Source organism: Lissotriton vulgaris, unplaced genomic scaffold, assembly GCF_964263255.1.
Source record: "Lissotriton vulgaris unplaced genomic scaffold, aLisVul1.2 SCAFFOLD_643, whole genome shotgun sequence".
NCBI lineage: Eukaryota > Metazoa > Chordata > Amphibia > Caudata > Salamandridae > Lissotriton > Lissotriton vulgaris.
In genome coordinates, this window is record NW_028254988.1 from 339,005 (window position 1) to 357,286 (window position 18,282).

Sequence of the window (18,282 nt, forward strand, 5' to 3'; positions counted from 1 at the left end):
CGCCACTTGTGACTCCTCCAACCTCATCTATCTTTTGAAATGCCCATGTGGGATGATCTACGTGGGAAAAACAACTCGGAAAATCAAAGTTCGCCTCAATGAACATAAATCAAACATCCGCACAAAAAAACAGAAATCCAATGTAGCCCTCCATTTCAACGATTCCAACCACAACATGGCCCAACTAAAGTACATGGTACTTGAGATTGTACGCAAAAATGAAGGCAAAGACAATAATAAAGTTCTCCTTCAACGGGAAACCGCCTGGATCTATAGGCTTCAGGCGATGAAGCCACACGGTCTTAACGACCGAATCGAACTAAGCGCATTTCTATAGTACCCCGCCTGGTACTTCCTCACATTGACCCATGGTAGCATTCACTTGAGTGTCATCGTCAACTGTACTGATATGTTTCATTTGTGTATGCTTTGTGTCAACCTTCAATTTTAACATCTTGTACACATTAACTCCATTCCAACATGGCCACCCCCCAACCCCTTTCCACCCTAGTCCCCTCACCATGTCTACCCCCGAATCACGTGATTCACCACTCGACTTTGTTTAACTCCGCCACTGGAGACTCCCCTTCGAACTCCGCGGAAACTCCGCTTCAGACACCTGCCGCTTCGCAGTCGCAAATCCGATGCTCTGCACGCATCCATTCAATCTACAAGTAAGTCGGGGCCCCGACGAGCATTAGCCTTCTGTTTCGCCAACCGGCTTGAAACAAACAGCGATAACAGTTTCTTCCCACGTTTTTTCTTAGGTCTTCACCAAACAAACCCACGACCCGTACGTAAGTGTCTTTTGATACTTGTTTGCACTTTCCCCCCCTCCACTTCACCGTCCCTTCCTGGGTCCAATCATAACCTCGCCGCTCCAACTATCACCCCCTGGGCCATTAGGTTACCCTGTTCACTCGCCATCAAACCACCATACAAGCATGTGTACTCATGGGTTGTCAAACAGATGAATACTATTGCAACATTCAAGCATATATGTATGTTTTCTTTTCGGGTTAGTCCAATTCTAAATAAGTGTTTATGTTTACGTTTTCAGCGCTCCTTGAAAAAGGGCTTTCCCTGCCCGAAATGCATTGGAGCATTTGCTTTATGTGAAGCTTAACAGTGTTGAATTATTTCACCATATGCATTAATATGGATAAGATGAAGTTATAAAATGCAACTAAATGAACTTTGAAAAACTTGAATACAAATTAAAAAGCAACTCATTTCTGAAATTCAAGGAGTCTGTCGTATTTATGACGAACCTAACTGTGTGCCCAAACACAAGGATGCGTTTACATACCCCGTAACGCACTCAACCAGCCACAAATTTCCGGCGTACTGGGACGGTTACGCCACTTGTTGGAGCACCCTAAAAATCACCACAATCAACCTTAAATTTAAAACAACCACATATCAACTTTTCAAGCAACTACTTGCGCTGTGCGCCTTGCCCCCGTGTCTACAGTCTTTATTCAACCCAAATGAAATGGACCCTGTTTCTGACAAATTTCTTGCTAGCTGCTGCCACCGTATCTGCCTCTCTTGTGGTAGGAAAGCATTGAAGTGGATGGTGTCCACTGTAGCTCACAGAAACGATAGGACTTGACTGGGTACAGTGAGGCCAAGAGACTGGAACAACTGATGGCAAGCCTTTGTAGTTTGCCTGGCCTACAGTGCTGTTGGTGCTTTGAGCATGGAAATAACCGGAGACCTAGAGATTAAAGTGCTGCGGCTACCGGGACAGCAAGGCGCTTGGTAAAGATTCTTTGCGCCAACTTGAGGCTGACCAGGAGTACTTTGAATTGGTAGTGGGTACCCGGTACCATAATTATCAGAAATCTGATGTTTCTGATGGATAACGATGTGAACATATGCATCTTCTATGTAAAGCGAGGTCATGGAGTCTCCTTTGTTGAGACAACAGAGCATCTCAGAGAGTGTTACCATCTGAACTTTTTTTTTCTTGAGGAACTTGAGACCCCTGAGATCCAGTATTTGTCTCCATTCCCCAAATTTCTTTCTTTCAGGAAAAAACAGGAATAGAAACCTTTCCCTCTTTGTGATAAAGGGACTTCTTCTATCGCTTCTTTGGAGAGCATGTGCTGAGCTTCCTTGTGCAGTAAGTGAAGACGAGTGGGGGGGAAGGGGCTACTGTGGGTGGCGTATACCGTGGGCGCTGAGTGAATTCCAGGGTGTGCCAAAGGTGATGAGATCTAACTCACTGGTCTGTAGTTATATTGCCCCAATGTTGTACAAGGTCGGAAATTGTCCCACCCACTGGTTGGAAGGGAAGCTGGTACTCGGATGAGATTGTTTTCTGCTGGAGTCACGATCCTGCAAAGGCGTTCTTTTGCAGCCCCCTTGGCAAGAGAGAGCAGCCGAAGACCGGCGGTAAGCTGGGGGGGTTGTAACCTTGCCGGTATTGAGGCTGATAAGGCGAATACTGTAGGGTTCTCTGGTAACCTCCTTTATATGAGGTAAAACCTCGTCCTCTAGCCCCTCTGAATGGCACTCTACGATATTGCAGCATGCCTAATGATTTCTTCATAATCTGTATCCAAGAATTTCGTCTGCACCTCTGGCCTAAAGGTGGTCGCCTTCAACCACCCCTGTCTTCTGAGAATGGCAGCACCCGCCAACTGTCGAAAGCCAGTGTTGGCTACATTGAGGGCACAGTCAATAGTTTCCGACGCTGCACGTTTTCCTTCCAACAGGATTTTTCTTGCCTCCTGCCTTCTATTAGCTGGTAAAACATCCTCCAGAGCTCCCATATTTCACCTTATTGGCCGTCATATTGGGCAATGATGGCTAATGCATTATCCGCCCTGATAGTAACTGCAGCCATAGTGGAGAAGCACTTTCCAAGAATGTCCATCCTGCTTCCCCCCTTATCAAGTGGAGCAGTGATTGGGGAGGAAGAGTTCTTGGCTCTCCTTTGAGTCGCTTGGGAGAAGACCAAATCTGTCCTCGGATGTCCTATAAGGCAGGAAGGAGAATTCTCAGGAGCCCTGTACTACTTCTCAATACGAGGACGTACCGGAAGTATGGTGGCTGGTGTCCTTATAATCGTCATGCCTTCTTGCCATATATAATCTATGATTGGTGTGGAGCGCACAGACTTCCTGGTGTCCTCTTTAAAATCGTACAGGAAGCCATCGGACTGTTTGACAGCCATTGGAAAATGAAATATGATGAATGCTCTCCATCAGATCATGAAATCCACCAAAGTCCTCTGGGGGAGAATCTGATGACCGGTGTGGAGGAGGGGAGGGCATTGGTATGATTATAGTCCTACAAGGGTCTGATGCAGAGTTTGGATCTGGGAGCTCACCCTCTTCATCTGAATCAGAAGTATCTCCTGCGACAGAACCTGTTGCTAAGGGGTGAGAGTAAATTGCAGGTGTCTGGAAGGGGCAAAACTGGCGCATCCAGCTGAGGCAGTGGTCTCAGGCTCAGTTCCTAGCAGTGGAAACCGTGTTTAATCCACTAACATCGCCTGTAGGTGGGCTAGGTCTCTGGGACGCGATTTCATTTGAAAACCATATTGACTATGATAATTTAATTTAATTTAATAACGATTTGTAAAGCGCCTGGTGACCCAAGGGCATCCCCGCGCTATAGGAGTTGTAATCCAGTTGAGGGAGAAGAAGGGAGGAGAGACGATTAGTTAGGGAATAGGTGTGTTTTCAACTTTTTGCGAAATGCCAAGTAGTTGGGTTCAAGTCTGAGGGAGCGTGGTAGGGCGTTCCATCCAGTGGCTGCTTGGACAGAGAAGCGTCGTCCTCCTGTACGTGCCTTTTTAAATCTGGGAATGTTGGCCAGGTGCTCATTCTCAGATCGTAAGGATCTGGGTGCTTTGTAGGGAGTGATCATGCTGCTGAGGATCGCGGGACCAGATCCGTTGATCAACTTATGTGACATGCACATGGCTTTGAACTGCACCCTTTGGCGCACAGGGAGCCAGTGCAGGGCCTTGAGTGCAGGTCTGGCAGACACTCTAGGGGGAAGGTTGGTGATCAGACGTGCTGCAGCGTTCTGTGTCCGTTGCAGTTTCGTCAGGGTGGCCTCGGGGGCTCCCAGGTAGACCATATTGCAATAGTCCAGGCGGGACAGTACTAGTCCCTGGATAAGTAGTTTCCTGGAAGCAGGAGGCAGTAGGGGGAGAATCTTGCGAGTCGTGCGCATGAGCCCGAAAGATGGAACCACATAACTCTGCTGATAGTACGGACTTTCGTTATGGTAATCCTCATTCTTGTCTTCATGACAGTCCACAAGCAGCTCTGATGGACAATGAGCTACACCAAAAAAACCATCTTCATCAGAGTCCTGTATGTCTAAGAGAAGTGATGGGATCAACAGTGACACCTTACTATACTTGGCAATGGTGGGACGCAAGAAAGTCTTGGTAACCTTTGTTACCTGAGCAACCCTCATCGATGGTGGTGTTGCAGTAGACTGCGTTGTTTTCGATGGTATTGCTGTTGATGGTAGTGTCATGGTCATTGACGGGGTGCTCAACGGGGCGTCTGCCGAACTGCCTGACAGTATGTTTGCTGACAACATCTTTGTGCACGCCCACGGTCGTCGATTAAGATCCCAACTTTTATGGGCTCTTAGAGTGCATCCACTGTATAGGAGTCGATATTGACGCTGTTGTCACGGCTGTCATCGTCGGCGGTGCAGACGATGCTACACATCGTGAAGCGTGGTAATGTCGTTGACACGGTTTTCTTGCCAGTTTTCTGCCATTACATGGTCTAAGGAGGAGGTTCTTGGATGGTCTTTGTCCTTTGTGGAATGCATGGAGGGGAGAGACCGGGTAGGCTCTGTGGAGTACTTCACACCATTTCCCCTCTTACAGCCATTGGTGTCATGAGAAGGTTTATGGTGTTTCCTACCTTCTCCAGAGGAACTGTCCCTCAACCTGGCCCGCTTGTGAGATGTGGAGGATCTCATTCTCTTCATCAGACAAAATTGTTTGATGTTTTAGTGGTCTGGATCCACAAAAGCTTGGGTAGATATTGCATTTTCTCACCTCATGCTTAGGATGGATGAAATATGTATACTCCTTCTGTGGATCATCCACACGGACCCTTTTTCTGCCACAGATTTTACATTGGCGGAAAAGGCCTTTGGTCAGACATTGAGTCAAGACTGTAGAAAAGTCCAAAGGTTGTAGAAACCGAATAGCACTCGGGAAGACCCCCTTCCACTCGAAGTGCAGTGAAAATCTGACGGAATCTGCCTCTGCTGGGACTGTTGTAGAGGGTACGGACAGCTGTGTTTCCACATTAGGTCTTTTTTCAAAAAGGACATAGCTAGGCTATCAATAACATGACCTAGGGTCATTATAGCTTCTGATTTGTTAAATTATGCTTGATTATTTTATCATGGGACTCCCCTCTTGACGACAGGGAATGATTCAAGCACATTAATCTATGAAAGATACCCCAATACTGGATAAAGGCAGGGTTACAATGCGGTCATAAATATCAGTGAAGAGCCCATCTTGGAGAACTCTGATCTGCTTCAAGGAATAAAATCAATGTCACTAAGTAGCAGGTACAGGAACTTGCACTCTTGCTATGGGTGGCTTTGTCAAGACTGCATGGCATATGTCGAGCACAAGGTTACTGAAGCCTTTGTTCAGACTTCTTTTCCACTCTAGTTCTAGCAGGGATGAGGTGTTCTTTTGTAGCAGAGGTAAGGCTGTACGTCGCTTGAAATTAACTATCAAATTACTAGACTAATTTAAGATGTACAATCAATATATGAAAATGAGTTATTAGACACTTAGGTATAATTCTGGTCCCACCACAAGACTAAGACCTTTGCAATGGAACATTTACTTGTGTCCATATTCAATGGACAGTGATTGTTGAAACACTATTTTAGAAGAGTTAGGAAAAAATTTGTCCTATTAACATTTCAGATGTAAATACATTTTATGATTTTATTTGTGAAAAAACTACAAGCAGAATTCATAAGTATTCATTTCCATTTAAAGAAAGAAAATGATAAAGTGGCTTCTAATAATATAGTCGTGCACATGCCAGTAACAGGAATATATTAACATCTTTTATTTGCTAGACAAAGAGCAGTGTCCAATAAATTTTCCCCAAAACATTTAAGACTTGTGATTTGACAAGTTCACATAACCACTTAAGACAATTTAGCATGAAGATAAAAACAAATCTAACATACCATCAGCTTAAAGACTTCACAGAGCAGAATTTTTTGAATGCTTTATACACGCTGCCTTTAGGAGCCAACGAAAAATGTTGCTCTTATAATACAGGAACATAAAAAAATCCACAAGATAAGATTATGTTTTGACATACTCTGACAAGCATTCTAGATTTGTATCTCCAACAAACAAAGCTAAAGAAATAATGTAACCATCTTTACACAGTAAATTAAGGTTACAAGTCGTACACAAGAACAGAACTGCTTGCGCATTAAAAACTGTTCAGCTTCATTGTCATACTCTAAGTGTTGGATATTAAACCATTTTTATTACATACAAGCAAAGGTTATTATATAGTCAGCTATTAATAAACTTTAATGTTTTAAGATAGAATCTTTAAAAAGTAGATGGACAATGATCTTCAGAAGGAATACAAAATATTTCAGTGAAAGTCAAATCACTGAGATCCTGCCAATTTATGAAGGGAGTATTTAACTTTGAATTAGTATTTTCTTTTTAAAATTAAGAAGAATGTGACCTGTATTAAGTACTTCATGAACTCATTAGGACAATATCAAACTGCAATAGTTAAGCAAACATTTTTGAAACTATAAACTTGAAAACAAACTGTGCTTTTCTCACCAGTTCCTTCTACCAGTGAAATGTGTGTTTCACACCTTTGTATTTACGTGTGTGGCTTCTCTATGCCTATGCATAACTTAACATTACCCCATTCCACCTCTAAAATACACTACATTGTCACAAAGACTTCAATCAGTAAATCTAGGACACATGTATCATGTACCTTTGTGATCTGGCTGCCTTTCATGTTATGGTTTTTGAATTATTCACACAAGAAATTTCCTGATGCACTTAAAATGTAAATGCAATATATTGCATCCCACCTTCTAACCCATGGCCTCCCATTGCAGTTCATGTGCCTTAATTTGTCAATCACCTTGAAGCTTCCAAATATTCAAAGTACCCAAAACCGTTTGGATAGTTTGAAAATTATTGGTCAACGGTCCCCTTATTTTTAAACTTAGTTTGCCGCCTTGACTAGAGATACAAAGGTGGTTGATATACCTGTATGACATACTAATATAAGCAATATATGGACACCTATGTTAAAATGGCATTTATTGTTCAAGCCAGCAAATGTGAAAAAATAGGTGGGTACAGTAAACCTAACCATTTTAGTATCTATGACTTGTCCCAAGGTCAACTTTCCTCTTGCAGCATGTATAGAACTAGAAACATGACTTCTGTGATTCTTATAGACATCACAATACAATTTGAGTGAGTCAAGTGAAAGAAAGTTTCATAAAAAGACATCTGAATGAAGAGACAAAACTGCAAGGTTTACTGGTTTCGTATGAGGAACCGTATGTACAGTTTGTTTACACATATCCAAAAACCGGAGCTTTATCATTTAGTTTCACTTCCGTGCATAGATCTATTAGCATTGCTTCCTATAGTCAAGGCAAAATAAATTACTGACCAGTAACACCAGTTCTCCAGCCCTTCTACCTTTTATACATTTACATGCTTGAATTATTCAATGTCGCGAGGCTAGTATTCTCAACCTGACTATGGAGAATGAGCCAAGTGTGTGACTAGACGAGAGATACGATGATGGAGAACTACTTATTCTCACCCACCCTACCATCAAAATTTATCTTTACAACCTCTTCACTAGTTTCAAATGCTTTGGATTTACCAATATATAGAACTACATACAAAAAAGGGAATGAAAATGGTGATCTTCAGTTCAGTGAAATGTCTTCTCACGGGGAGGGTCAGTATCAAGGTGAAGTAAAGGAGTTTACTATGGAAGCAAAAGTACATGATCCATCTGTTCTAGTTACATTTGCAGAGATCTGCCTTTTTAGTCTGGATTTCATCGGGATTTAGAAAGAGGCAGCAGCAGCATATTGGCATGAATTCAGAACTGATGTGTACGAATACGATTGAAAGAATGCAGCTTCAAGATCACAGTTAACTAGATAGGTTACACCTTCGGGTTTAAATAAATAAAAAAAGGTTCATTTAGTTGGTGGAACCATGTAGGGGTAAAAAACAACACATCTGTTTCAACCAGTTGTAAACCAAGAAATATTGCAAATTGAAAGAATGGCAGACACGTAGCCCATCTTCAACAGTGTTGGCCGATCACAGTTTAAACATTTGTATCATGTACAAATCACAGTAACCAATCTGATGCAGAAAAAATCGAGAGTTTCTGATATTCTGATACCCACGCAGCTAATATTCTAACAAGTGAAAAAGCATGTGTCCCTTCGGTGCTCCAAAATACCATTAAAAGCTCCATCTGCAAGAGCTAAACTTCAAACTCCACTTCACTGTGACAATCACCTCTCCTTTTGCTAACAGCCCTGCATAGTTCTCGCTCGAGAACACAAGTAATAAAGGGTTCAATGCATAGAGTGAAATTCATTTCAAGAACAGGTGTTTGGTGTGGACAAGAAGAGGTAAGATCTGTCAGATGAGAAGCCGACTACCACCATTAGAAAAGTTCATTAATTAACACCAAGTAACTTGCTGACTTGATTTCAGAAATTGCTGCAAACCAGTTTACTTATAAATACTAAGGTCCAAGTGAGCCAGGAGTCAAGGAGCAAATAAGTCAATCCATCCTACAGAGTGGAATCTGCAAGTTACAGAAAGCTATTAAAATGCAAAGCGACCTAATCAAGCACTTGAAAATTTATTGTAATTTGCTCCTTTCAATGTTGTGTATTTTGTTCTGGAGGATTCTTTAGTGTGTGTAGGAATTAGCTACACTTGAAGATGTTTAGTTGTGTGCAAAAAAAAAAAAAAAAACCTAGAGGAGCCAACTAACCTCTGTGGCTAAATTAGACTTCTTGAAATGCAGCGAGAGTAGAGCTCGAAATGTTGGCATCACAGATAAAAAAAATAAAAAATAAAGAATGATCCAAAATGCATGACCATATGCAATTTAAACCTCAGGTATAAGTGACCAGAAGAATCAAACTCTAAATCCAGATTTCACAGTTGCCCATTATCCTGGGGTGCAGGCAGCAAAAGATTTCCTTAGAAACATGCACGAGTACAAAACGCAAAGAATGCTATATTATAAATAAATACTTTTCTAAGACAACAAAGGATAAACTATGATAAATAAGTACACATTAAAATTTGGAAATAACATTGGACAACGCGGCAGCTGTGAATCTTTTATAGATTGCTTAGGTTTGCCGATTAAAGGTACACAAATCAAATTACAAGAGTATTTAGCGCAACCTGCTGTCTAAAGAACAAAGGCAGACAAGCATCTAACAAGAGACTGTTTATGTTAGAGGACAATGGATTCAAGAGTAAACCAGTCCCACTGTGGAGCAAGCACGGTGGGGCATGGCCTGGGGGGGGTGACAATGCTTCTACAGTCCCTACTGCCTGCAGCAAGGTTTCAAGCCACAAAATGGAGAGAACAAAAAAAAATCCGCTTTTCACACTTGATAAAAGGACACAATCGCTCTACTCTGCATTTCATTGTTCATGAAGAACTAATATCTGCATAACATGTTTTGCATTTAAGTATTTTCTGGGCGTTGCGAGAAGGAAGGTGATTGCACAACAACGTTTGTCTTGAAAGGCAAACATATCAATATAGTTATTTGACGCTCATGGGAAATCCATGGATTTCAATTCACAAAGTGTCTTCTATATTGGACACTCCGGGCTACAATATAGAGCTCGGATGGCGCTTTATAAATGTCACAGCCTTCCATCAGGAAACAACCAACCAACCCGGAACAAAAAGAAAGAGGCTTCAAACTGCATGACGAGTGTAGTAACACGAATTCTCTGCTTGTTCATTCACTAGAGAACCCACAAACATTCCTGACTTTTCTAGGACTGTCAAAGTATTGGAGTTTTAGTGGGGTGGGGGTCAATTTTGTTCTACTTTTTGCAAGTTGACCTTTCGAGTAGTAATGTGAATTCGAAGTACCACTTGGACACTTTAAGACCAAAAACAAATGTTCACTTGAAACTTATTGCCTGTGTATTTTAAGCAAAATATAGTAAAGGTGGGTGGAGCCCCAGATCTGCTATACATATGTTCATTTGCCTTTCCGCAGAGGAATACATGCGATAGTTGTGTCAAGATAAATACTCACCCCACCATCATTATACAGAGAGGAGGATGCCGGGAGGGCCTATCTTACAGGCAAAGCTCTCCTCCTCCATACATTATGATGTGCAGGATAGGTTTTGCATCGAGTGCCAAAGTGTTGAAAAGCAGTTTAAAGAACTAGGTTTATATGCTACAGAATTTTGGACCAAGACTAACTTCTGGTGATCACAAATCTTCAAATTGGTCTTCACTCCGGTAAGGCATGGACTTTAATGAAAGTTGGCAACTAAGGACGAGCGATACCATCACGACGGAGAGATTTCGAACCATCCCCGTAAGTCTTACAGTTTCACTTATGTCTTGGTTAAACTGTATCCCTAATGTCCCAAGGGTTTGACTTACGTACTTTAGCTATGTTTGTGTACCAGCAAACATAAGACATTATAAAGTGACAGTGTACAAGAGTATGCAATGATAAAATGCATTACAAATGCACTACGACCGGCAATTACACTGCTGGCTTGAATCCCTCGACAGGAGAGTTCAATCTGCTCTGGTGCTATCATGTAAGTTTGGAATCCTAGTTAGATTTTTGAGTCTGTAATTAAAAAAAAGGTCTTTGTACATCTTAGTTGTACTTAGCAGACATTTCATGGACAGTAATTTTTAGCACCTGTGTGAGGAAATGTCCAAATCTGTCCTAAATCAGAAGTGTTTTATAGTCTCGTCACTTACAGTGTATCAAGCACCAGTGTTTCCATGTATTGGTTTCAAATAACCCTTTATATATACTTATTTATATACACATTTATATCTATATAGATGTATAAAAAATGGTTGTATGTGGTACAAGTGAAAACGGTATCAAGGGCAAAATAAAATGTAGAAAAGGGTATACAGAAAGAAGATGGGCTTGTGATTGCAATAAATAAAAAAAATAAAAAATAGTTATTGTCCATGGAAAATTGTGCACAGGAATTTGTATAGAAAACATAGTCAGGCGCACATTGAATTATAAATGATTAGGAAAATCATGTAAAACAATGGAATACATAAAAGTGGCGGGAGCAATCATCCGGGCATGAAATCCGTTGGTGGTCAATGGCCCAGTCTACCACGTGTGAGCCCAGCAGCTTCAGCAAGAGGTTCATGTCCAGGAGAGCGGGAGCACAGAAGGATATCCAGGACAGCAAGCATCACAGGTAGCTGGAAGGTGGGATTTCATACCCCGAATCAAAGTTTTCACAATTCCATGTGCAATTCCTTCTCAGAAAGATTCATCGTTCACTGCCGACATGTCACCCTTTGGCGTTGACGAGCGGGAGGAGCCTTTGTCGGTGCTCTCGGACCCAGAGCTGCTCTGGTTCTGCTGTTCAGATCCAGCACTAGAGGCCACCGTAGAGGACGACGTGGAGGATGAGCGAGTCTTTTCTTTAAAGTCTGTGATGATTACTGTGACATTGCCCACGGTTACTGCCAGCTGTTGGGCAGTACTCCTGTCCACATTTTTAAGCCTGGGTCTAAGAAGAGACAATGGTTGATTATACATCCATTCAACATGTTTTCTGAAGTTCTTATCACATACAGCAACAAAGAAAAACGCAAAGATGATCAGAACTTACAAATTCTAAACGCTACAGTTTAAGGACAAGAATACTTCAGAATCTTAAACGTGCAAAGATCCACCTTGAAGTCAATTCTCTGCAGGTTCTTTCCATAGCAAGTGGTGTGAACCAATATCACCCAGAAGGAAAAGAAGTTACCTACCTGTAACTGTAGTTCTCCAGTATTGGAATCTTTCTAGATTCACATGCTTGAATCATTCCCCATCGTCAAGATGGAAGTCCCTGGTACATCAAAATAGCAATGCAAAGACTAATACAAAGCAGAAACAAGGCCTAAACTCATTTCAGTTTTTTAAACCCTCTCTATTGTTTTGTAAAAGAGCAAAATGTCAACCCTGAACCCACCAGGACCTCTCACCCTCTTAAACACTCCTGAGAAAACCTAAGACCCTCAGATTTTTACAGCAAGCGTGCAAACGATACACCTGCAAAAATCCAATACTGGAGAACTACAGTTACAGGTAAGTAACTTATTTTCTTACTCCAGTATTGGACCTGGTTGTACTACCAGAGGGAGAGCTAGATGACTGTGGTGACCGCTTGTTAACCTCGCCCAAAGACCTCACTCCTCGCGGCCCCCGCTCTGCCGCTCGCGTTGTGGAGAACTGGGAGTGTCCACCTGTTGAATTGGGACAGTGAGTGCTAGAGTTGGAGTCGCATTCACCAAAGCGCGGGACTGCGAGGTCCAGCATGCAGAGCGGTTGGTGATTAGCCGCAGCTGGTCCTCTTCCCGCCCCCACCGCCCGCTATTTAGACTCCCCCCCTCACCCCTCCCATTCGAGCACGCGGAACGCGTGCGCCGGGCGAAGCCCGGGCCCGTTCTAGCCCGTTACAGACCGACTAAGACCGGACCGGGCCACCCCACACTGTGTTTAAATCCTCGTGGGATTAAAAACTGTATGTACTCTATATTAAGTTATTGATTACGAGTGCCTGTGTATCATCATAGATCAAGTGTCTTTCAGGATGGCCACCCGTGAAAGTAGGAGCAAGGCTGCAAAGGGGGGAGGACAGCTAATAGGTACCCTTGATAACTTTATTATTAGAGCTAACTCGGTAATAGACCAGGGCATAAGTTTAATGGAGCGAAGAGTGTCACAGGACTTCGCGGTGGCCAGAAGATTGTCAGAGGACCCTCCAATGGCAAAAAGATTGTCCTTGCACCACATAGATTCTGCTAGAACCCCTGAACATACTGATGGTCTCGCTCTTATTGAGACGCTAGCAGACGTACACCTCATCCCAAACTCATACCTTCAGGCACCTACTCTTACACAAGTGCCAACGCAATTGCCTAATGACACCATAGCCCTTACAGGGTCAGTTGTAGCGGACAACACTATAAATGAAACTATAGAGGCAGAGGTCCAGGAAGATGAGATTAATACAAGACAACTATGTGGGAGGAGGGAGGGTGCTATATCGAAACGAAAACGTCCGACCGTTTCTGCACACGCCAGAAAAAAAGTAAGTCACAAAAGTACAGGAGAATAGGGACACAATGAATAAAGAGGGAGAGGAAATAGGGCTTGTTCCAGAGGTAGCGCAGAGTGGGCAGGACGATGTTTAAAGCATTGTTAATCAAATATGCTACTTACCAGTATGCATCTGTTCTTGGCATGTAGGGCTGCTGACATTCATATCTGTGCATAGATCGCCGCCTAGTGTTGGGTCCGGATGATTGCACATTGTTGTCCTGGAAGAGTCTTTGAAGTATCACAAGATAAGTGGCTCCTCCCCTGGACTACAGTGCGCATGGGCATCCTCTCCATCCTCAGATTGTTTTTTCGCCATTGTGGCAGAGATGGAGTGTAATACAGTGAGTGATGTCCATGCTAGATAATTCTGAATGCTATAGCTGCTACAGGCGCCGGGGAGGAGGGTGGGCGATATGAATGTCAGCAGCCCTACATGCCAAGAACAGATGCATACTGGTAAGTAGCATATTCGGTTCAAAGCACGTGGGCTGCTGAATTCATATCTGTGCATAGATTACATAGCAGTTCCTCCTGTTAGCGGCGGCTGCCCGTGCAAGCTGCAGCAGTCTGAAAGAGTTTTGAGAACAGCCTGTTCTACAGCTGCCTGCTGTTTAGAATGCACATCTACGCAGTAGGGTTTCGTAAATGTATGTGTGGTGGACCAAGTGGCTGCCTTACATATCTCTTCAAAAAGGAATATTCCCCAGGAAAGCCATGGACGCTCCTAACTTACGTGTGGAGTGTGCACGTGGTGGAATGGTTAGTGTGCGTTTAGCCTTTGCATAGCAAATCTGTATACATTTAATGATCCACCGGGCTATTCCTGCTTTGGAAATGGGGTTGCTTTTGTGTTGTGGAGAAAAGGCAACAAAAAGCTGTTTTGTTTTTCTGAAATCCTTTGTTCTGTCTATATAGTACATTAGAGCCCTTTTGACATCTAACGTGTGTAGGGATCTCTCTGCGACAGTTTCCGGATTAGGAAAGAAAACTGGCAGTTCTATGGTCTGGTTCATGTGGAACTGTGAAATCACTTTAGGCATAAATGTAGGGTTGGTGCGTAATACCACCCTATTTGCGTGGACCTGGATGAATGGCTCTTGAATGGTGAGTGCCTGGCGTTCACTAACTCTCCTCAGTGAGGTAATGGCCACTAGGAAAGCAACTTTCCAAGTCAGAAATTGAATCTCACAAGAGTGTAGAGGTTCAAAAGGTGGTCCCACATCAATCTGGTGATGACCACATTCAGGTTCCAGACTGGTGACGGTGGATGTCTGGGAGGGATCACTCTTTAAAGTCCCTCCAGAAAATCTTTCATGGCAGGCACTCTGAATAATGAGAGGTGCTGCCTGTTCTGAAGATAGGCTGCTATGGCGGATAAATGTATGCGAATGGAACTGTACGCTAGATTACATCTGTATAAATGCAACAAATAACAGATGATGTTTTGAATAGATGCATCCAATGGGTTAATGTCATTGTTGGTACAATATATGACAAACCTTTTCCATTTAGCCGCATAGCATGCTCTGGTTGTGGGCCGTCTTGCCTCCTTGATGATATTCATACATTCCGGCGGCAAGTTGAGGTAGCCACATTTTAGGACTTCAGGAGCCAGATCGCCAGGTTGAGCTGTTGCGGATCTGGATGCTGAATGTCTCCATGGCTCTGCGTTAAAAGCCTGGGTGTGAGGCGTAGCTGTTGATGCGGTACCACGGATAGTTCTAGAAACGTGGTGTACCATGGTTGGCGTGCCCACATCGGAGTAACCAGGATGAGGGTCATCGAGTGTTGCCGTAGTTTGCGTGCCACCAGCGGTATCAAAGGTGCTGGGGGAAAAGCGTACGCAAATTTGCCTGACCAGTTCATCCATATTGCATTGCCCAGGGACTGCGGGTGTGGGAACCTGCTTGCGAAGCTTTGGCATTTTGCGTTTTCCCTTGTGGCGAACAGGTCTATCTGTGGATGACCCCATTGCTGGAAGTACGGTTGGAGTACTGATGGATGCATCTCCCACTCGTGCATCTGGTGGCTGTGTCTGCTGAGCAGATCCGCCATCTGTTTGTCTTTTCCCGGGAGGTGTTCCGCCATGAGGAAGATGTTCATCTGAATGGCCCACTTCCACATGCTCTGAGCCAGATGAGACAACTGTGGAGAGTGTGTTCCTCCCTTCTGTATGTCGTACATGGCAGTCATGTTGTCCGTCCGGATCAACACGACCTTGTTGCACAAGTGTACCTTGAAAGCTTTCATCGCCATGAAGATTGCAGTCCGTTCCAGAAGGTTGATGTGCATCTTCTTTTGCTGTGCTGTCCATAGTCCCTGCACTGTGTAGTGGAGTACATGAGCTCCCCATCCCTGGAGAGACGCGTCCGCCGTCAGTACAATTTGTGGAACAGGCTCTTGGAACGGTTGTCCCTTGCAAAGGTTTCGTGGGTTCCACCAATGCAGAGAGTTGAATGCCCGACCGCTCACCAACACTACGTCCTTTAACTGTCCTTGAGCCTGATTCCACTGACGTGCTAAGCACTCCTGAAGCGGACGCATATGTAGTCTCGCGTGCGGGACTATGAAAATGCAGGAGGCCATCATGCCTATCAACTGCATGAACACTTACGCTGGAAGCGAGCGTTGAGGTCTGAATTTCTGTATCAGCAATTGCATGCTGTTTATTCTCACTGAATTTTGCTGTGCTTTGGCTGCCAGAGTGTCTATTGTCGCGCCCAGGTACTGTCGCACGTGGGCGGGCTGAAGGTGTGACTTCGGGTAATTCAGTGAGAATCCCAGACTGTGAAGAAGATGAATGGTGTGGGACATGTGGCTGGCACACTGCTGGGCCGACTTTGCTTGAATAAGCCAGTCGTTCAGATATGGGTAGACATGTATGTGCTGTCTCCTGAGGTGTGCTGCTGCTGTTGCCAGGCACTTTGTGAACACCCTGGGTGCCATCGTTACTCCGAAAGGGAGGACTTTGAACTGATAATGTTGATGTTGAATAGTGAACCTGAGATACTGTCTGTGTGACGGGTGTATGGGTATATGGAAATACGCATCTTTTAGATCCAGCGTTGCGAGGAAGTCTCCCTGACCGAGTAACAGCAGAACCTGTTGCAAGGTGAGCATATGAAAATGCTCTGACAGAATGTAACTGTTTAGAGGCCTGAGGTCTAGTATAGGTCTGAGCGACCCGTCCTTTTTGGGTATTAGAAAGTAGAGAGAGTACACCCCTGACCCTTGTTCTTCTACAGGCACGAGCTCTATGGCCCCTTTTTGCAGCATGCTGACGACCTCCTGCTGCAATAAGTGTAAGTGCTCTGCGGACATAGGACGGTGTCTTGGTGGGATGTTGGGTGGAGTGGACGTTAATTCCAGACAATACCCGTACTGTACAATGTCTCCCACCCACCTGTCTGTGGTGATGGATTTCCAGACCGGCAGGAACTGTTGTAGTCTCCCCCGACAGGTGTTATGTGGTCGGGGGGCAGTGACAGGGCGTCACTGTTTGGTACTGGTAGAGGATCTGGAACTGTTGCTTCCTCTGCCTCTGCCCTTGATGTGGTTTCCCAGATATCCACCACGGCTGTTCTTATTGTAGGTGGATTGTGAACCTCCCTTATTGTATTGTGTTTGTTGCGTTGACTGGCCTCTTGAGGGGCCTCTAGTACTGGAGCGACGAAAGGAGCCACCCCGAAACTGCTGTGACTGCAGAGCCCCCATAGACTTTCCAGTCTCTGTGTCCTTTTTAAGTTTCTCAAGGGTGGTGTCAACCTCAGGTCCGAATAAGAAGTCTGGGTTAACTGGCTGATTGAGGATAGAAGTTTGAATTTCAGGTTTGAATCCTGAAATCCTCAACCAGGCGTGTCGTCTTAACATAACACTAGTGTTGATGGCCCTGGCTGCAGTGTCAGCTGCGTCTAGAGCACACTTGATAGAAGCATTGGTTATGAGTTTCTCCTCCTGGATGAGTAGCTCTGCCCCCTCCTTGTACTGATCAGGTAGGTGTTGTAATAGTGTCTCAAGGGTATCATAATGTGCCCTGTCATATCTGGCCAAGAGTGCCTGAGTGTTAGCAATGCGCCAGATGTTAACCGCCTGCGCAGCTACTCTTTTCCCTGAAGTTTCCATAACCTTCAACTCTTTGTCCGGAGGAGGAGCATCACCTGTAGTCTGGGAGTTCGCTCTCTTACGTGCATTAGAAACAACCAATGAATCCAATGGCAACTGTCCCTTTATATAAGGAGGGTCCACAGGGGCCGCCTGATATTTCTTCTCAATCCTTGGGTTTAACACCCTGGCCCTAGTGGTATCTTTAAAAATGTCAGCAGCATGCTTGAGGACCCCTTTGAGCATGGGTAGGGTTTTGACTGCCTATTCTGAAGTTGAAAAAGTGTCGACCAGAAAGTCTTCGTCCACAGGGTCAGCCTGTAGCTCGACGTCATGATTACTGGCTGCCCTCTCAATAAGGGCGTTAAAAGCAGTGGTGTCCTCAGTAGGAGACGTTTTCACACAGTACACAAGTGTCTGGGCCCGTCTGTGGATCCCTTGAGTCAGCAGGGTCCGTCCATTGTTGGTCTTGAACATCAGGATCAGTGTCCACATGATAGAGGTCATCCTCATTGTCATTATCCCCTGTCTCAACATCTGAGTATGTTGGGGAAAATTTTTGAGGTTCCTGTCCATAGTGATGGTGGGGTTCCACAAGAGCTGGAGAAGTTGTAGAAAGTCTCTTTTTCTTCAAGGGAATCTTATAGGATTCCATGGGAGCCTCTGGCATTAACTTTCGTTTGTATATGGACAGTCTCCCAGTGTCAGAGTTGATGAATTGTCTCGGCTCATGGTCTTCAGGCTTTTCCGTAGCCTCCATTT

General features: G+C 44.1%; 1 protein-coding gene across 1 annotated transcript in view; it reads right to left on the reverse strand.

The window, feature by feature from the left end:
- Positions 1 to 6,065: 6,065 nt before the first annotated feature.
- The window catches only part of LOC147659359 (RING1 and YY1-binding protein-like), a 338,398-nt gene continuing 326,181 nt past the window's right edge, over positions 6,066 to 18,282 (reverse strand). The window contains exon 5 of the mRNA XM_086951802.1: positions 6,066 to 11,836. Coding sequence (XP_086807928.1) covers positions 11,584 to 11,836 — 253 coding nt within the window. The 3' untranslated portion in view covers positions 6,066 to 11,583. The remainder of the gene's footprint in view (positions 11,837 to 18,282) is intronic.